The sequence below is a fragment of the Salvia miltiorrhiza genome, chromosome 1 (genome assembly GCF_028751815.1).
Source record: "Salvia miltiorrhiza cultivar Shanhuang (shh) chromosome 1, IMPLAD_Smil_shh, whole genome shotgun sequence".
NCBI lineage: Eukaryota > Viridiplantae > Streptophyta > Magnoliopsida > Lamiales > Lamiaceae > Salvia > Salvia miltiorrhiza.
Window position 1 is genome coordinate 1,094,282 of NC_080387.1, and position 22,356 is coordinate 1,116,637.

Genomic DNA, 22,356 nt, shown 5'->3' on the forward strand with positions numbered 1-22,356 from the left:
TACCTGAGCCGAGAAGATCGACGCCCCTTGTTCCTCTCTTTGTGTGTTTTTCCTTGCAGGTTGTCGAGGCTGCTGCTACCTCGTTGCTGCGCCGCTGTGCAACTGCTGTTTTGCGGCTTTGTAGCTGCGCTGTGGCGACCCAAAGTCGAAGGAAGCCTTCAACAACGACGACGAGGGTCGATACTCAACACAACCGGCGATCGGGGCCGCTGCTGCACTCCCAGCGACTTCTAGTCGTCGTTCTCCTTCTCAATTCGAAGGCGCCGACGTAGAGCCTGAGCCCGACGCCATCCCCCATCTCTTCCCCCTCTGGAAGCTCTGAAAATATGCACATACACATCTGAGGCAGAGGTCGAGTCCTGGCCTCTCGGCCCACTCTCAATCTCGCCGCTTTTCTAAAATCTCCGGAGACATTGTCGCCTCAAGCCGGCGTTGCTCCGCCTGAAAACGCCACCACCGCCGCGCTGTCGGAAAGCACCGCTGCCTCTCCGATGTTCGTCATCTCCTCTTTAGTTTCCGTCGAGTTCCGTCAAGCAGCAGGGCTCTGCCTCTGTCGTTCGCCATGGGTCGCCGTCTCGTTGGAGTCGTCTGTGAATCGCCGGCTAGCGCAACGCCGTCAATGTTGGGCCCTGGAATCAGCGAGGTTCGCCTTTCGCCTTCCCTTGGGCTCGGCTGAATAGGGCAGTCGGTCCTTTATTCTTAAAAGCTAAGTTCTTACTCTATCCCTCTACTACTGTATCTCGATTCATGTTGCTACTGATGGGAGTTCTCATGACTTTTGGTTCTAAGTACAACTGCAATATATATACATATATATATATATATATATATATCAATGTATGAATCAAACTATTTCTGTTGAATGCCATAAATAATGTACGCATATGTGATTTGCTATGTCCCTCTGTAATATACTTCATCCTATATTTCTGAACTTCTAATACATGAAGCATGGGGTGAAATGTATGTGAAGATAGTGAACCGCGATAACATAAAATACCTTGAGGTATTGGTGTTGGTTGGCTGCTGTGGGTGGATTAAGTGGAAGGATTCTGAAATAAATCATACTTGTTCATTTCAATAAATGCAGGTTGCAAATGGAAGAAGATGAAGGATAAATGCCAAGGTTTACCTTAAAGCTTCAGGCAGCGAATCAATGCTCTTTCTTACTCTTGGATCTTTGGGTATTATCTGCACTGGAATGGCCGGAACAAATTTATGTTGCTGCCCTTGTAATTGCAGGTGAATAATGAGTGAATAAGGGAGTGTTTTTGTAACACCCCGTATTTTGAGAAGCTATTTGTGCCCTAGCTCGATTTAAATTGAGTTTAAATAGTAGCTAGAGGAATTATGCACGTGGGCGAATAATTGAGATAAGAATTATTTTGAGAGTTTATTAGGAGGCGATATTATTTTTCTCGGGTCTTATAAATTTATTTTAGAGAAACCTAAATCTTCGCCCTATTTTTTTTAGTTAGTTGAAATGTCTATGTGATATTAATATTTTACGTGGTAGAATATTCACATATGATTTATTGACGCATTGTTATTATGATATTGGTAATATCGTAATTGAGAGAAATTTTTCCTCACATATATATATATATATAGGGTGCGATTATAATGAGAACCACACTTATCGTGAGAACATAAGAACCATTAAAATCAATGCATCTGCTATATAAATTAATGCATTCGCTATTAAATTTAATGCATCCGAAAATAATAAAAATTTTGCTCCCTTCAGGATTCGAACCCAGGATCTGCATTCATCCACCAAGATGATGCATCCACCGTAGATCTTGATGATCGAATGGCTTAAAATGGTTCTCTGTTCTAATTTTATTTAGTGGTTCTTATTTGAACCTCTCCCTATATATATATATATATATATATTCTTGGGATATATTCATACACACTAAATAAGAGTTAATTATCCAAGCATTTATATATATATATCTCTCACTCTCGATCTCACTTCCTCTCTCACTCTCGATCTCTCTTCCTCTCTCTCTCTCGATCTCTCTTCCTCTCTCTCTCTCGATCTCTCTGCCTCTCTCTCTCTCGATCTCTCTTCCTCTCTCACTCTCGATCTCTCTTCCTCTCCCTCACACTCTTCTCTTTCTCCTCCTTAAATGAGACTCACCTGCACCATTAACCACTCCCCTAAAAGGCTAACCTATCTAGCCAACACAATCCCCATTTTTAAGCTCACACATGCACATGCACAAGCTTCTCTCCCTCCCCCTTGCTCGATCTCTCTCTTCTCACTCTCCTGCACAATTAAGAGCATGACATCCTCACCATCACTTCTTCATTTACTACAAGATATGCATTAATAGCCAAGATCACACCATCACTTCTCATCAAGGCAAGCTCTCTCTCTCCCCTTTCTCCTTCATATTTTCGGCAGCCCTTCCTCACTCCACCACACTTCTCTCCTTGTTTCACCATTTTTGGAAAGAGTTAAGGAAGCCAAAAGTGTTCTACCTTCACACTAAAGCCATCAAGTGTGCTCCAATCTTCAAGCACAAGCTCCAAGCATACTACGCATCATCTTCTACTCCACCTCCATTGATCTTGTTGGTAGCAACCTCAATCCTCCTCTTATGTTATGTATATATTTTCATGATGTATAAGCATGTATGTTGAAGCATATTGAAGCATGATAGTCCCCTCTCTACTCTTATGATTTTCGAAAATGTTGGTGAAAGAAAGCATATGAACTCCTTCAAACTTTCCACTACTCCTCATATGCTCATACACTTCTACATGTTAGATTCATGAGAAAGGAAGATATATTTCTTGAAAACCCTTGAAGGGGTTATATGTTGATAATTGAAGCATGATGAGTTATTAGTGAGAAAATGCATGAGAATAATGGTGAAATTATAGATCTAAAGTGATATGTATGCATGTTGTTATTTCAACCATTTTGAGAAAACTTCTTACGTTCTGGACTGATGAGTCGACGAGGTTTCTCTCGTCCAAAAATCTTAAAAATTTTACAGTGTGTAGATATATGTCTTGTAAGCTTTGGTAAAATTTTAAGTCATTTGGACTTCGTTTACTACCTTTTTAAAATATATAAAACATTTACTGCACATTTCCGCCGGAAATTCAGAAGGGCAGTCCCTATAGTCACACTTTTCAGTGACTTCCATAAATATTCAGCCTCCTAAATTTTTATGGTATAAAGATACATGTGTTATACAGATGCATGTAAAAGTTCAAACCATTTGGCCAACGTTTACTATTTTTCAAAGATCCTAACTTCCAGTCGTGCAAAACTGCCGAATCTGGTAGACTGTGGGAAAACACCCATATCTCTTAAACCACTTGGAGTTTTTCACTCTACTTTTTTTAAAATAAAACTAGACTCAGAGAGGTTTTCAACGGTGTAAGTCTCGAATCCAGGAGATTTCTGAGTTAAAACAGTTTATTCTTTAAAGTTGAGGCAGAACAGAATGGTAAACTGTAGGTGTCCGAAAATCCTACCTTGATTTTGTTAAGGCTTTTTTTTAAAAAAAGTTTTGGTGGAAGAATACACCATGTTATGTCACTACTAGAAAATTTTATATATTTTCCAAAGCTTACATGAATTTTTGAGAATTTACTTACAAGGAAAAAGATTTCAAGTTCATAGTATTATTTTCAAGTTATTTGACTATTGAGATAATTCCTAAATGTATTATGTGGAATGAGTGATTAGTTTGAAGTATGAATGACTAAGTGATTTTTTTGAATGCTATTTACCTAGGATTGAGAGTCTTTTAATTGGATGAGATATCCAATTAAATTGGGAGGTCCAATTGGGTAAATAGTAGAGAAGTTATAAGATGAGATTAAGCATTGATGCAAGTATAAGTATTAGATATTAGTTAGATTAAATTCTAACTAGAGTTTATTTTGTCACATGGCAATCTAAACCACGTGCGCCACCAAAGGTTCGAGTGACGGCCGGCGTTAGTACGACTCTGAGCGTTACGTCATCGACCCTTGAGATAGGTGGGTTTTGTTCTAACTCTATTATGGCTAGCTACCATGATAATGAGTTCAAATGCAAAATCTTATGAAAATGAAGCATGTTGAAGCATTATTGATGAATCTTATGAAAATGAAGCATGTTGAAGCATTATTGATGAGTATTATGAAAATTGTCAACTTGCCATATTTATTATTGATGAGAATGAGATGTGGTATGTTGCCTCTATGAAAGACATGATTATGATCATGATGCAAGATATCGGCCTTTAACTGATTTATATGACAGTAAAGGTTTTGTGCGCAGAGGTGATCGTGAGCCGTCTCTAGTCGGCCGGTCACGGTGATTTGAAGGAGGCCTCCTTCTCTTCACCTAGTATATATATATGTTATATGAGTTCTCATAATTGGCACATACCCAGAATATAATGTCTGCAGACTAATGATATTATTATGATGATGCAAATGAGTTTATGACAGAAAAACATGAACAAGTATTTCAAATTTGACAAAATCCTGTTGATGCATTGAGAAGGGCAAGATTGACATATAGCTCTAAGAGCAACATTTCAATTATTTCCGGCATGAGTCCACTGAGTGCTTTTTGGTACTCAGCCCTGCATGTATTTCTAAATGTGCAGGTCTGGCTTGGCGCGAGGATGAGTGAAGGCTGTTGGAATTGTCAGTTGGCTGTGTCTTTCCTATGTCTCATATTTATCTTATATGCCTTGACTCTATAAGAATTTGAACTCCCTGCTATATGTCTTCACACATATAGTAACGCATATCGCTGCACAACTCTGATGAAACTTTATTTAATTTGCTTATGCCTGTAATATCCCATAAGGGAAATACTTCTTAAACCCTTGCTAAGTTACAACTGCTTAAGTATGTTTACCCAAGCTCGTAATTATTTTTGGTCTTAAAACCTTTCTTGAAAATGAGTAAGTTGCAAATGCTTCCGCTAATACAAGATGTATTTCTATTTCTTTCACTATTTCTTTTATTAGTCGTACGATACTTGGTATACGCTATCTCTGGCTATATCGGGCTGCGACAGAGTGGTATCAGAGCAGCTCGTCTGCTCTGAGAGTAATCTCTTATAGAGTCTCTTCTTGATTGAGTCTAAGCTAGAGTCTTAGACTAAAAGAGTTATGTCACTGACAAGAGCCAACACCTCATCTCCGCCAGCTTGATGAGGTATGCAAAAGTTTAAGTTTAAAGTTACTTATGAGCATGAGTTATGCAGTTGATAAGTTGATGAGAAAGCAATATTTATAAGTTGAGAAAGAAGCATGATTAGTACATGATGCAATTTTATTGATACGTTGTTTTGATTGATTGAATAAGTAAGATGGTGGAAATTTTTATCGGAATCAATATTGATACCAATGCACTACGAGAATCCTAGAGGAACACCGACAAACAAGTATGTTATTGAGTAATAAACAAGTAAGTCATTCTTAACTTAGTTTGAGTAACACGAGTTGTTATTTTTGTTTATAGCATGGTAGACGGATTCGACATAGTACAGGCTTTCTATGATTGTACCATGGAGCACCACGAGACTATTGGAGAGTTCTTGACTCGCTTCCACCACAGGTGGATTGATGCCATAGAGCACGAGGTCACGGCTCAGCAGGCCATGCAGGTACTGCCACATAGGATGCCACCCCACTGGCAGGCCTGGTGTCATTTCATCGCCCCAGACTTCTATAGCCCGTTGGCACCGGGAGGTTTTGAGGTACGATTCCCAGAGTACCTAACCATTATGTTGAGCCGGTTCGTGATGTATGCGAACCCACCCTACTTTTATCTGATGGAGAGTAACACCCGAGAGCGTGAGGCAGAGAGCCAGCCTCAGGGTCTTCCTGAGACTGAGGATCCTTTTATGGCATTGGGACTAGATCTCCTTAGCTCCCAGCCGATTGATGACCCTATTCATTCACTTCCTCAGGGCACTCTACCCGAGGAAGAGATTTCTCCTATTGATGTCTTGGAGCCTCACTACCCCATGTATTCTCCCGGAATGTACTCCCCGACTTTTGGATATTTATCCTTTGTTACCCGATGACCATCGACACCACTGAGGCCATCGATACCACTGAGCAGCTGATGAGCCCCATCCGTGAGACCCTTCCTGTTCCTCCCCTCCCTGCTGTTGGAGAGGGTGAGATCGTTATGGCCGATGTTGACCCATTCGCACCAGGGCTTTCACGACCCCCGGGGATGGCTAGAGACCCGGAGGACGACGCAGGATCAGTCCCGGTTGAGGGGACTCTCACCTCACAGCCTTTGGATCTTCTTAGCATGGGCTTGGCCTTCGAGACGAACGTTCCTCGAGGAGACCTGATTCGGGAGAGAGCTGCTTATGACCCGTTCCACCGTGCCGACTCTGACAGTGACGACGGCGTGCCTCGTGTGCCTCGATTGGGTGACGCTCGAGAGGACGAGGGTGATGATGCTACGGAGGATGGGAGTGACGATGGTAGCCGGGATGATGGTAGAGGTCATGGGTGGATATGGTTTTGATATGATGGTGTTAAGTAGAGATGCATATGTATATAGTAGCTTTGTTTAGATAGCCCATAGATTTGGCTGGCAATGGATAGTTCCATCCCAGACCAGGGCTTGTACTTATTTTGTTAGGCCCCTATAGTACACGGGTAACGGATAGTACCTGTACCCAGTTGTAGGGCTGCTTGTACATAGACGCAGTGTTGATGCAGTAGCTGGGTCTTTAACAAAGTAGTACTTTGTACTGACCTATAGCAGTTTATAGATCATAGTATACATTTTGTACAAAAGAAGACCTCGTTGAGGCAATTTTCACGGTATATACATGATGGGCCAAAGTGGCCATTTTTGACTAAATGAGAAATGTGATTACTTGTTTTGATGCATTGACAATTTGTATACATTGATTGAAAACCGAGTACTTTGATGCATTGAGTATTTTCTATGTGATAATGTATATATATATATATATATATATATATATATATATATGATGCATGATATGTTGTGAATTACTCAGCTATAAGACTAGAGTATGAGAAGCATTGTCACATAGAGGAACTTATTTTTGATAAACTTGTAGCTTATCATAATGCCTCCACGAAGAGTGTACAGAAATGTACCCGTGAATGAGGAAGAACCCAGAGAACCTACGCCGCCGCCTCCACCTCAAGATAGGAGAGTGGAAGAAATTTTCTTAAGACAGAACCCACCGACTTTCGCAGGCATGGGAGACCCTACTGAAACGGAAGAATGGATTCGTGCTATGGAACGAATCTTTCGATTTTTGAGATGCAACGACGCAGAACGTCTTATGTGCGTGTCTTACCAGCTGAAAGGAACCGCCGACTATTGGTGGGAAGCAAAGCAGAAAACTATGGCCCAAGAACAGTTAGATGAACTCACTTGGGATCTTTTTAAGATTGCTCTGTGTGAGAAGTTCATACCCAGAAGCTATAGGAAAAAGAAGGAGATGGAGTTTACCACTTTGAAGCAAGGGAATAAAACTGTAGTGGAGTACGATCGACTATTCTGCGATCTGGCCCGCTATGCACCGTATAGAGTGGATACGGATGAGAAGATGTCCGAGTTATTTTGCGCCGGACTGCGACGGGAGATAAGAGTTGTATTGGCTAGTCAAACGGCACTTTCCTATGCCGAGCCCTTGAACAGAGCTCTAGATATGGAGCTAGCAATGCAACCGGAGAAACCAACACACGCACCAACGCCTCCATCAGCTCAAAACACGCAAGCATCAAACACTCCCTACTCTAACTAAGGCTAGAAAGGAAAACGCAAATGGGAAAATCGTGGAAATGAGGGTAAAAAGCCATGGCAAGGCCAGAATGTTCAGCCTCCATTCGTGAAGGGCGATAAATCATTTTATGGTGGACCAGCTACATTACACCCCGGACACCGAGGGATACCCCCTTGTCCTAAGTGCAACAAGTTACACACAGGAGTGTGCAGAGCTGGAAACCCAAATTGTTTCACTTGTGGAAAACCCGGGCATTACTCGAGCCAGTGCCCCAACCGACAGCAGGGGATGAGTGGAGGAAGACCCAATCAGTTTCCAACCCCACAGCTCAGGGCAATGGAAGGAATTCTTCCTCTACCTCAACCACTACAGCAACAACCTTTTCGCCGTCCAAACCAGCCTCATAAGCAGCTACCTGCACCGCAAGCAGGAAGACCACCGCAATATCAAAGGATGTATGCTATCAATCAGAAGAATCAAGATAAGAACCAAGGAAACCTAACAGGTATTGGGGAACTGAAAGGTGTACCCATTGTTATTCTCTTTGATACGGGAGCATCACATTCTTTCATCCCATATACTTGTGTGGATACATTAGAACTGAATGTAGAACCAGCCCAGCTTCAATTAAGGGTAGCCACTCCCTTAGGGAAAGTCACCACTGTTACACATATGTGTCCTAACTTGGAATTCGAATTAGGACCTCTTAAGCTTAAGGCTAAGACGTTGAGACTTATGCGCATGTGGAGCACAGACATCATTTTGGAAATGGACTGGTTAGCAGAACACCATGCGGTGATACAGTGCGAACAGAGACGGATATTATTCCAGCCACCAGGCAAGGAACCTACATGTTTTTATGCCATCAATAGAAAATGGAAGAAGACACCTATCATCTCTGCAGTGCAAGCGAACAAGATACTAAAAAAAAAGGGCGCGACAATATATTTAGTATACTTGAACCAAGAAGAGGAAGCACAAATAAAGATTGAAGATGTACCTATAGTGCAGGAGTATCAAGACGTTTTCCCTTATATTCTACCAGGTCTTCCCCCGAACCGATAATTGGAATTCACGATCGATTTGGAACCTGGAGCAGCACCAATATCCAAAGCACCATATAGGATGGCACCAGCAGAATTGCAAGAACTAAAGTTGCAACTACAAGAACTGTTGGATATGGGATTCATTCGACCCAGTGCTTCGCCTTGGGGAGCACTGGTCCTCTTTGTCAAAAAGAAAGATGGAAGTTTAAGATTGTGTATTGACTATCGGGAATTGAACAAGGTGACCCTAAAGAACAAGTATCCTTTGCCACGTATAGACAATTTGTTTGATCAACTTCGAGGAGCGCGCGCTTTCTCAAAGATAGATTTAAGGACAGGGTATCATCAATTGAGGATACGACCTGAGGATTCCAAAGACAGCATTCCGCACGAGATACAGACACTATGAGTTCATAGTGATGCCTTTTGGATTAACAAATGCCCCCGCCGTATTCATGGATCTCATGAATCGAGTGTTTCACGAATATTTGGATCAATTCGTGTTGGTATTCATAGATGACATCTTGATTTACTCGAAGAATGAGAAGGATCATGAAGAGCACCTTAAAACTGTGCTAGAGAAGCTAAGAGCTGAAAAGCTTTATGCTAAGTATAGCAAATGTGAGTTTTGGCTACGAGAAGTCAATTTCTTAGGCCACGTCATTTCAGCTGCAGGAATCAAAGTGGATCCTGCCAAAGTTCAAGCAGTGCAAGAATGGAGATCACCAACGACACCTCACGAGATTCGTAGCTTCCTAGGATTAGCAGGCTACTACCGTCGTTTTATACAAGATTTCTCCAAAATAGCCAAGCCTATAACTCATCTGCTCAAGAAAGAAGTCAAATTCTTGTGGACAGACGAATGCGAACAAAGCTTTCAAGAATTGAAGAAGAGGTTGACCACTGCCCCGGTACTAGCCGTTCCAGAAGCAAACAAGGAATACACTATCTCTACGGACGCATCAAAGAAAGGACTAGGTTGTGTACTGATGCAAGAGGGAAAGGTAATAGCTTACGCCTCGCGACAGCTTAGGCCACACGAAGCAAATTACCCGACACATGACCTGGAGCTAGCAGCAGTAGTGCACGCATTGAAAATTTGGAGACACCACCTTTATGGAGTAAGGTGTGAAATTTACACCGACCATAAGAGTCTCAAATATTTCTTTGAACAGAATTATCTGAATATGAGACAAAGAAGATGGCTAGAATTGGTCAAGGACTATGATTGTGGAATCAATTATCATCCAGGCAAAGCCAACGTCGTGGAAGATGCCTTGAGCAGAATGGAACGAGCCAAGTTAGGATGTATCCTAACTAAGGAAAATGACTTGGTCAGGGAATTCGAAAGGTTAAGGTTGGAAGTGGTATTTCCACCGCAAACCACAGATTTGATCATGGCGATACTCAGTGTTACCCCCGACCTAAGATCAAGGATTGTTAGTATGCAAAGAAAGGATGAGAAATTGGAAAGATTGCGAGTGAAAATCCGTACCGAGAAGCTGGATTCATACCAAGAAGCCGCAGATAATGCATTGATGTTTGAGGAAAGAATCTGTGTACCCAATGATGAGAAATTAAGAAATGAAATCATGAGCGAGGCTCATGACACGCCTTACGCAGCACATCCGGGAGGTACAAAGATGTACCAAGATTTAAAAGCAAGATTTTGGTGGGAAGACATGAAGCGAGACATAGCTTCGTTTGTAGAACGATGTTTAGCTTGTCAGCAAGTGAAGGCGTTGCATCAACGACCTTATGGCAAATTACAACCGTTAGAAATCCCATAATGGAAATGGGACCACATTGCCATGGACTTTGTCACTGCTTTGCCAAAGTCAAATAGACGAAATACCGCCGTTTGGGTGATCATAGATAGATTGACAAAAAGTGCTCACTTCATACCGATTCCTGTCACACATGGTTCTGAAAAGTTAGCTCAAATATACATTCGTGAGATAGTACGTTTGTACGGAGTTCCAATGACGATTACCTCCGATAGAGATACAAAATTCACCTCACGTTTTTGGATGAGCTTACACAGGGAATTGGGTACTAAGTTGAATTTTAGCACAGCATTTCATCCACAGACGGATGGACAGTCTGAAAGAACTATACAAGTTTTGGAAGATATGATTCGGACTATAGTGTTAGATAGAGGAGCTCAATGGGAACAAGTGTTACCCCTGATTGAATTTGCCTACAATAATAGTTTCCAAGCGACTATTAACATGGCACCATATGAAGCCCTCTATGGAAGAAAATGTAGATCTCCGCTTTATTGGGATGAAGTGGGAGAAAGAAAAGTGTTAGGTCCTGATGCAGTGGAAGAAATGATCACGACTGTGAGACAAATTCGACAACGAATTAAAGAAGCTCAAGATCGTCAAAAATCTTATGCCGACACTAGACGCACAGATATTCAATTCGAAGTGGGAAGTAAAGATCCAACAATTGAGAAATAAGTCAATTGCCTTGGTCAAAATACAATGGAGACATCACGGGCAAGAAGAAGAAACTTGGGAATTGGAGGATAAAATGAAGGAAAAATATCCAAAATTGTTTCCCGAAGGTGAGATTTCAAATTTCGGGACGAAATTTTCTTTAAGGGGGTAAGGATGTAACACCCCGTATTTTGAGAAGCTATTTGTGCCCTAGCTCGATTTAAATTGAGTTTAAATAGTAGCTAGAGGAATTATGCACGTGGGCGAATAATTGAGATAAGAATTATTTTGAGAGTTTATTAGGAGGCGATATTATTTTTCTCGGGTCTTATAAATTTATTTTAGAGAAACCTAAATCTTCGCCCTATTTTTTTTAGTTAGTTGAAATGTCTATGTGATATTAATATTTTACGTGGTAGAATATTCACATATGATTTATTGACGCATTGTTATTATGATATTGGTAATATCATAATTGAGAGAAATTTTCCTCACATGTATATATATATGTATTTTCTGGGGATATATTCCTACACACTAAATAAGAGTTAATTATCCAAGCATTTATATATATATCTCTCACTCTCGATCTCTCTTCCTCTCTCACTCTCGATCTCTCTTCCTCTCTCTCTCTCGATCTCTCTTCCTCTCTCAATCTCGATCTCTCTTCCTCTCTCTCTCGATCTCTCTTCCTCTCTCACTCTCGATCTCTCTTCCTCTCTCTCTCTCTCTCTCTCTCTCTTCCTCTCTCACTCTCTCACTCTCTTCCTCTCTCACTCTCTCTCGGTCTCTACCTCTCCCTCACACTCTTCTCTTTCTCCTCCTTAAATGAGACTCACCTGCACCATTAACCACTCCCCTAAAAGGCTAACCTATCTAGCCAACACAATCCCCATTTTTAAGCTCACACATGCACATGCACAAGCTTCTCTCCCTCCGCCCTTGCTCGATCTCTCTCTTCTCACTCTCCTGCACAATTAAGAGCATGACATCCTCACCATCACTTCTTCATTTACTACAAGATATGCATTAATAGCCAAGATCACACCATCACTTCTCATCAAGGCAAGCTCTCTCTCTCCCCTTTCTCCTTCATATTTTCGGCAGCCCTTCCTCACTCCACCACACTTCTCTCCTTGTTTCACCATTTTTGGAAAGAGTTAAGGAAGCCAAAAGTGTTCTACCTTCACACTAAAGCCATCAAGTGTGCTCCAATCTTCAAGCACAAGCTCCAAGCATACTACGCATCATCTTCTACTCCACCTCCATTGATCTTGTTGGTAGCAACCTCAATCCTCCTCTTATGTTATGTATATATTTTCATGATGTATAAGCATGTATGTTGAAGCATATTGAAGCATGATAGTCCCCTCTCTACTCTTATGATTTTCGAAAATGTTGGTGAAAGAAAGCATATGAACTCCTTCAAACTTTCCACTACTCCTCATATGCTCATACACTTCTACATGTTAGATGCATGAGAAATGAAGATATATTTCTTGAAAACCCTTGAAGGGGTTATATGTTGATAATTGAAGCATGATGAGTTATTAGTGAGAAAATGCATGAGAATAATGGTGAAATTATAGATCTAAAGTGATATGTATGAATGTTGTTATTTCAACCATTTTGAGAAAACTTCTTACGTTCTGGACTGATGAGTCGACGAGGTTTCTCTCGTCCAAAAATCTTCAAAATTTTACAGTGTGTAGATATATGTCTTGTAAGCTTTGGTAAAATTTTAAGTCATTTGGACTTCGTTTACTACCTTTTTAAAATATAAAATATTTACTGCACATTTCCGCCGGAAATTCAGAAGGGCAGTCCCTATAGTCACACTTTTCAGTGACTTCCAAAAATATTCAGCCTCCTAAATTTTTATGGTATAAAGATACATGTGTTATACAGATGCATGTAAAATTTCAAACCATTTGGCCAACGTTTACTATTTTTCAAAGATCCTAACTTCCAGTCGTGCAAAACTGCCGAATCTGGTAGACTGTGGGAAAACACCCATATCTCTTAAACCACTTGGAGTTTTTCACTCTACTGTTTTTTAAATAAAACTAGACTCAGAGAGGTTTTCAAAGGTGTAAGTCTCGAATCCAGGAGATTTCTGAGTTAAAACAGTTTATTCTTTAAAGTTGAGGCAGAACAGAATGGTAAACTGTAGGTGTCCGAAAATCCTACCTTGATTTTGTTAAGGCTTTTTTTTTAAAAAGTTTTGGTGGAAGAATACACCATGTTATGTCATGAAAATACTACTAGAAAATTTTATATATTTTCCAAAGCTTACATGAATTTTTGAGAATTTACTTACAAGGAAAAAGATTTCAAGTTCATAGGATTATTTTCAAGTCATTTGACTATTGAGATAATTCCTAAATGTATTATGTGGAATGAGTGATTAGTTTGAAGTATGAATGACTAAGTGATTTTTTTGAATGCTATTTACCTAGGATTGAGAGTCTTTTAATTGGATGAGATATCCAATTAAATTGGGAGGTCCAATTGGGTAAATAGTAGAGAAGTTATAAGATGAAATTAAGCATTGATGCAAGTATAAGTATTAGATATTAGTTAGATTAAATTCTAACTAGAGTTTATTTTGTCACATGGCAATCTAAACCACGTGCGCCACCAAAGGTTCGAGTGACGGCCGGCATTAGTACGACTCTGAGCGTTACGTCATCGACCCTTGAGACAGGTGGGCTTTATTCTAACTCTATTATGGCTAGCTACCATGATAATGAGTTCAAATGCAAAATCTTATGAAAATGAAGCATGTTGAAGCATTATTGATGAATCTTATGAAAATGAAGCATGTTGAAGCATTATTGATGAGTATTATGAAAATTGTCAACTTGCCATATTTATTATTGATGAGAATGAGATGTGGTATGTTGCCTCTATGAAAGACATGATTATGATCATGATGCAAGATATCGGCCTTTAACTGATTTATATGACAGTAAAGGTTTTGTGCGCAGAGGTGATCGTGAGCCGTCTCTAGTCGGCCGGTCACGGTGATTTGAAGGAGGCCTCCTTCTCTTCACCTAGTATATATATATGTTATATGAGTTCTCATAATTGGCACATACCCAGAATATAATGTCTGCAGACTAATGATATTATTATGATGATGCAAATGAGTTTATGACAGAAAAACATGAACAGGTATTTCAAATTTGACAAAATCCTGTTGATGCATTGAAAAGGGCAAGATTGACATATAGCTCTAAGAGCAACATTTCAATTATTTCCGGCATGAGTCCACTGAGTGCTTTTTGGTACTCAGCCCTGCATGTATTTCTAAATGTGCAGGTCTGGCTTGGCGCGAGGATGGGTGAAGGCTGTTGGAATTGTCAGTTGGCTGTGTCTTTCCTATGTCTCATATTTATCTTATATGCCTTGACTCTATAAGAATTTGAACTCCCTGCTATATGTCTTCACACATATAGTAACGTATATCGCTGCAAAACTCTAATGAAACTTTATTTAATTTGCTTATGCCTGTAATATCCCATAAGGGAAATACTTCTTAAACCCTTGCTAAGTTACAACTGCTTAAGTATGTTTACCCAAGCTCGTAATTATTTTTGGTCTTAAAACCTTTCTTGAAAATGAGTAAGTTGAAAATGCTTCCGCTAATACAAGATGTATTTCTATTTCTTTCACTATTTCTTTTATTAGTCGTACGATACTTGGTATACGCTATCACTGGCTATATCGGGCTGCGACAGTTTTGGCTGAAGTTGTAGGCTAGGAAGGCAAAGGGGCGATGGAGTGCACTTGAGTGTGCTAAGGAGATGGTAGTATGGTGTAGGGAGAGGGGATTGGGAGCTGCTGCCAGCAGCTGTTCTTTTTCAACTGCACACGTCTCCTTTTTCCCTTCCCATTACTTGCTTGACTAGCTAGGTAATAGAAGTAGGAATTGTAATAGGTAGGTTGTAATGGAATAGGGATGTAGTGAATATGAAGTTGTACCGTTTGGAAAAACTGTGGTGTGACTAAATAAAATCCCTCTATCTTGGTAATTATAAATTTTTAATAATGTATCACTTGTTCAATGAAATACTAGTTTCGGGTTTTTACAAATATCGCGTGTTTATGCACTGCTTGATATCTAATTACTCGCTTGTTAGTATCGATAGACTGTAAAATAAATCTAAATTAAATCCGTAGATTTAATTCGTTTTCTCATCTAATATCTAAATTAAATCCGAAGATTTAATCTTCCTCACAAGCCGGAATAAATTCACGACTTAAGCAAGAATAATAATAATAACTAATAATATAAATAATATTTCTATTGTAAAAATTAAATAACATAACTTTGCTAAGTCAGTTCTAATCTGAAATAATAATTATTGACTGCTCAATAATCCTTATCGTGGTTTCTCACGTGAAATAAAATAATAACTTTGTTTCAAGTATTATATAACTCAAAGTCATAAGACGAAATCAATCATAGATCATCACTGAAAGATGCAATAATAAATTATTGCATTATTGGTTTTAATAATTAAGAGAGCGGGTTACTACAATTACGCTTTCTCATTAATTGAGAATTTTTCTCGAGGCAATGTCTTATTTTACATTCTCGTGATTAAGGTCAAGCGCGAGAGTAAGAACTACTCAAGGAGTCAAAATACCTTAGCAAAACCTTGCTATCAGGTGGGCAATTTCTTACGCGTAAAATAAGATGCTATTAAAGAACTATGCAAGTCTTATGCTTTATTATGCCTAAATGATTTACGCTATGCTGGTTACGCTTATTTACGTCTCATGTGAACTACGCTTTGTTATGCTTGAATGCTTTATGCTAATAAGTTTATGCCTGTGTTTGACGCTTGCGTCTGTTGGGGGAGGCCTCCCTCAACAGTACGATGCCGTGTCCGCTGAGGAGGGCCTTCCTCACGGCGCGATGCCCATGTCCGCTGAGGGAGGCCTCCCTCGCGGCGCGATGCCAGTATGCCAATGTTTCAGCGTCCGTTGGGAGAAACCACCCTCGACGGTACGATGTTAGCGTCTATTGGGGGAGGCCTCCCTCAATAGTACGATGCCGTGACTGCTGAGGGAGGCCCCCCTCACGGCGCGATACCCGTGTTCGTTGGGGAAGGCCTTCTCCACGACACGATGCTTGTTTATGATTGTTGATGATGAAGAATGCACTCATGCTGTTTATGAAGTTGGAAATGTTTAGTGAGCAAAGGATTTAAAAGAAACTCATGCCTCTTATGCGATGCTTGTTAATGTTCGTTGATGATGTTAAGTTTATGTTTTAGTTTGGCAACTGCCCACTAAGTACTCTTGTACTTAGCCCTTCGTATGTTTATGATTGTGCAGGTTGAGCTGTGATGGGCGATGAAGTGTTGATGAGTGGAGCTTTTGTCGAACTTAAAATAGGCTCAGAAAGGATATATGTCTTCATACATGTATCTCAGTTATGCCTTCCGCTGTAAACACTGATTATGTTTTAGTCAAGCCTCTAACTATGCCTTTTCCTTTTAAGGAATATTTCACGCGTATTCAAGTTCTTTGAGTATTCTTTTATGCGCCCCTTTCTAAACCCGCTTCGTAATCTCCCTTCCCTGGTCATGGTTTCCCGGCTTAATTATCCTTAATTAAGTCCGGTCGTGACAACCCCCATTTATTCACTCCTTAATCACTCTTTATCTCTTGAAAAATATCTACAAGATTGTCTTCTCCACAATCATCCTCTTCATTAAGTGGCGGCGACGAGCAACGTGCTCAACAATTCGACCAACTCCTTCAACAATTTTACCAAATTATTGAAGCTATTGGTGAACCGGAGCCGGAGCACCCTCTTCCTCGAAGAATAAGGACAAAGAAGGTGTACATTCATCGGGACCGTGAAGTCGGAGCACAACGGTTGTACGCAGATTATTTTGCAAAAAAATCAGTATACACCGACTCTATTTTATGATGCCGATTTCGTACGCGGCGTGCATTATTTTGCGCATTGTCAACGCGGTGCAGTCCGATCCGTACTTCCAACAACGTGCGAATGCACTTGGCAGATCCGGCTTCACACCATTGCATAAATGCACGGTTGCTATTCGTATGCTAGCAAATGGAGGTGCAGCTGACCAGTACGACGAGTATCTACGGGTTGCGAAGTCTACCTTATTGGAGTGCATGTGTAGATTCTGTCGAGTCATCAACCAACTCTTCGGCGTGGAATACTTAAGGAGGCCGACCCCCGCCGACTGCCAAAGGCTTGTAGCAATGCACGAGGAGAAGCACGGCTTCCCGGGAATGCTAGAAAGTCTCGATTGCATGCATTGGGTGTGGAAGAATTGTCCAACGACGTGGCAATGAGCATATACTCGAGGTTATTAGGGGGAGCCGACCATCATCCTCGAAGTTGTCGCATCAAAAAAACTATGGATTTGACATGTTTTTTTTTTTTTTGGGACTTCTGGTTCAAACAACTACATCAACGTGCTCAACTCATCAACATTGTTTAACAATCGATTAGAAGGAAGGGCTCTGCCGATCACATATCAATTCAACGACGCCTACTACACGAGTGGATACTACTTGACCGAAGACATCTACCCCAACTGGCCTATTTTTGTGAAGAGTCCTACACATCCAACGCGAAGAGTAAGAGATTGAAGGTGATACAGGAACCAGCTCGCAAGGATATCGAACGGGCTGTCGGCGTGCTTCAAGCTCGTTGGGCAATCATCAAAGGACCACCACGTCTTTGGAGCAAGGAGGAGTTGAGCGACATCATGTTCACGTGCATCCATTTGCACAATATGATCATCCAAGACGAAGGCGAGCACGCAACGGAATGGGAAGAAGAGGGCAATGACGAAGCTTCGAGTAGCTCAGCCGCAGCTCGTCCTTGTACCGGTGCTCCACCGGAGTTTCGCGCATATGTAGCACGACAAGCATCTATGCGAGACGCAGAGGTGCATGCTCGCCTCACTTGGGATTTGAAGGAGCACATTTGGTCTCGTTTTGGTCCGATTAAGCCCTAAAAAAATAGTATAATTTTTATTTTTATTATTGTATTTTAATTAAGTCTTTAATTTTATTTTAATTGTTGTAGTGTTGAAATTTATTTTTAATGAAATTTTAGAATTTTAAAATAGAAGTGTAGAATTGGAATTAATTGAAAATGAGTATTTAAGAACCTCCATAAGTACCATGCATTGGAGGGGGGAGATGCTTATGGTGGGAATCACCATTTAAGCACCACCTTAAGCACCTCCCATTGGAGATGCTCTAATATATCTCGCCATGGCCTCGTTATAAGTTGTTCCTAATTACTATCCCCTCAAACAAATAATAATAATAATAATAATAATAATAATAATAATAATAACTAGAGCGTAACCCGACGAAATTCGACGGGTATCTTTCGACGTAATAATTTTAAAGCACTGATATATTAATAAGTTTTTAAACAATATATTATGAGATGATAATATTAATATATTTAATTAGAATAAGATATCAACTTTTTGATATTACTCGGCGCCAGACCGCCGCGCCTCCGCATTTTTGCGTTTTTATGCGTTTTTCAAGTCCTTTTCGAGCTCAAACTCTGTATTTTACCCTGGTACTATAAATAGGTCTTCTTTTGACCTATTTTGGGTTCCCTTTTCAGTTCCCAGACTTTATTTTTCAGTTTTCTAGCTTTCAGAATTTTATTGCTTTCTAGTTTTAAAGGCTTGGATCAAGACTGAAGATTCAAGCCGCTACAATCGTTTTCATTCGTTTTTTATACAATTTAGTTTTTATAATTGCATTCTTCTAAATTATGTTTATGTTTTATTTCAGCATGTCTGGCTAGTTCCCTTTAGCTGATTCTAGGCTTTGTAAATAGTTGATTGAATTTATGTGATTTATTTGTTAATACCTTTGTGCCTTCTAGTTTATGATTCATAATTCCTGGTGCTTAATTTCTTGTGAATTATCTGATCAATAGTTTGCATGTTTAGCTATTCGGTTTGAGACCTAGCGGAGATAACTGTTTAGCGGATTCAGGAATGTATGATTTTAACCTTGAGACCAAGCGGAGATAGGTGGATCATAGGGAGCTATTCTTATGAGCTATTGGGAGTTAGTAGATTTTCTTGAGACCTAACGGAGATAGATAATTTACTAATCTACGATCGTTGCTGCTCTAGCGAGAGTGATTGATTAATTAAGTGATCTCTCATCATAACTGGATTAAACTGGTACATAGGATTAATAGATTTATTATGTGGATTTAGTTAATGAATTTACTACCCTAGGATCAGTTGTCTTTTAATATTCGAATTTTCCTACGTGTTTTTAATTATTGTTAATTGCGTTTTAGTAGAAGTTAATTAAACCTTCCTGCTTTCGTTTACCTGCATACTGTGAGAGTCTGTTTAGGAAACAGCTAAAGTAGTTTCGTTGTGTCAGTCCCTGTGGATAGGATACTTGGTTACCAATTTGTGCTACAATTGCACCGTGTTAGTTGCGGTAATTTGTTGCTAATAAAATAGTGATCAACTTTTTGGCGCCGTTGCCGGGGATGATATTATGATACTATTTACTCTTATGATCTCTAGAAAAGTTGTGAAAAGAAAAGAAAAAAAAAAGTTGTTGAGAAAAAAAAAGTGTGAAGTCGAGTGTACTTTGAGATATTTGTTAGAAAATCGACTTTTTGCTTGTTGGAAATAAATGGAGAGCATAAAAGAGTGTTTAGTTCTGTTTTGTGATGATTAAATTCCTTGAGTTGTGTTGATTATGGTGATATAGTTGGGTGGAAGATGGAATTTATTCCATACTTGCTTTGTGAAGTTATAAGGTTGGTGTTCTTAATTTATTTGAGTCACTTAGCCTATATTTCCCTACCTTAACCAATGTCCCTACATTATAACCCAAAGAAAAAGACCTTTCTGATCTTAGTCCTGGCACAGTTTTAGCGAATGAAGATTGTAGACGATTGGCAAGCCTATGGTAAGAGATCTGCATTGCATTGAATTCGATGAGAGCATACACGTCCTATATATTCCATCAAATTGAGAGTTGAGTGATACACATACCTTGTGAGATTCAATTGTTTGGAATGTCAAGGTTGATTTTGCTATAAGTTGTGTTTATTGGTGATTTTTGTGCTTAATTATTGAGGATTTGAGAATTCTATCATTCTTATTCTTTCGGAGGCATCGATGAGCTAGATTTCTTACCCATTCGTGATATTGATTGTGTTCTTCTCATTATTCGAGGACGAACAATGGCTTAAGTTTGGGGGAGTTGATAACACTCATGTTTCCATGGTTTTTAGTGTTCTTATGATGTTAATTTTATAGGAAATTGAGTGTTGGATGATTGTTTTGTGCTTAAATTGTTTTATCTTGTGAAATATGTTACTTTCTCGTACTTTGATGAATTTTACAGAAATATGGAGTTCGAATTTGGACTGTTGATCTTAATGAAAGTTGTAGTTCGTCTCGATACGAGTTCGTAGGCGCAAACGGTTCGCAAATCCGAGTTCGGACGAGGAAGATATGGCCGAAACAAGAAAGTCGCGCACAGCAGTGAATAGTGCCCGACGGGAATTTCCGAATTTTCGAGATTTTGCGGGATTTTCGGATTTTATCAGTATTTTCGAGCTCTACACTGTATTTATCTCCTGTGCCTATATATAGGTCATTTCCCTGACCTATTAGACACATCTTTTCACATCTCTTTACCTCTTTTCATATTTTTCAGTTTTAGACTTAGGATTTTAATGCTTTCATAGATTAGATTTCTTTTCCTGCAAGATTCAAGATTCAAGCTGTTCATCCAGAATTTCTTCCGGGTTTTATCTATTTTATTTATTTCAATTGCTTTCTTTTATTTATGCTTTTATTTTATTTTATGATGTCCAGCTAGTTCTTTCATCTGAACCTAGGGTTTGTACATAGCTATTTAATTATGTGTGTATGATTTATTGATATCAATTTGCCCTCCAACTTGTGATTCATGATTCCTGGTGCTTAATTTCTTGTGAATTATTTGGCCAATAATTTACATGTCTAGCTGTTCAGTTTGAGTCTTGAATGCGATAATTGTTCAGCCGATTCAGGAATGCATGTTATAGTAGTAGCCTTGACACTTGAATGGGATATGTGAAACTATAGGGAGCTATTCTTTGTGTACTCTTGGGAGTTAATTTATTCCTTGGAGTCTTGAATGTGAAGGGGGGTAAATTAATCTACTTTCATAGGTGTTCGTTAGAGAAGCTTGTGAATAGTTTTGTGATCTCTCATCAGGGTTGGATTAAATTGGTAATTGAATCAATAGATTAAATGCATGTAGTTAATTAGTAAAAGTACATCCCTAGGGTCAGAGTCTTTTATTATTTGAATTTCCTAAGTGTTTTTATTTGTTATTTGCGTTTTAGTAAATCAATCTTTATTTTCGTTTGCCTGTCTACTATTTTAGTTTGTTTAGGAGATAGCTAGAGTGATTTCGATTTTTCAGTCACTGTGGATACGATTCTCGGTTACTTTTTACTTGCTACAATTGCCTGTGTTAGTTGCAGTATTTGTTGCTAAGAAATTAGTGATCAACTTTTTGATAGTATCATAATATCATCCCCGGTAAGAAGGGATGATATTTGTAAGCAACAAATATAGTTTTAAAAAAAAAATCTTGATTGTTGGTTGCAAGGAAAAAAGCATGACTCTCAAGAAAACCCTACGTTAGCTCTCTATGTCGGCCGCCTTGGTTTTTCAGGCCGAGAACGCATCTCCGGCAGCTAGACAACCGGAGATGGCTGCCGGACAGAACTCCCTCAACATCCCTAAAATTTCTTCTAACTTTGATCCACCTTCAAGGAACAAATCTGCTCAAACTTCTTCTAGGGTTTCATCGCCCACTCACAACTCACCTAGGGTCTTGCCTGTTGATAATATGGCGGGTTCTTCCAAGGATGCTGCGCATGCTGCTATTGACCCCAAAATCTCGTATGTGGCTATCATGGGGCAGAGAAAGACTGAACCGGCGATCCCGGCACATAACTATTCGGCCCTTAAACCAGACACTCAAGGTGAGAATGCCTCCTTCTCAATTCCTTCGACTTTATATCAAAAACAAGTTTCAG

At 39.7% G+C, this 22,356-nt stretch overlaps 1 protein-coding gene across 1 annotated transcript; it reads left to right on the top strand.

Moving 5' to 3' along the window:
- The first annotated feature begins 17,198 nt into the window (after window positions 1-17,198).
- On the top strand, window positions 17,199-18,265 carry LOC131006454 (uncharacterized). The gene is made up of 2 exons (XM_057933614.1): window positions 17,199-17,541; window positions 17,859-18,265. Exons 1-2 carry the CDS (start codon window positions 17,199-17,201, stop codon window positions 18,263-18,265), a joined length of 750 nt encoding a protein of 249 aa, XP_057789597.1.
- Window positions 18,266-22,356: the final 4,091 nt, after the last annotated feature.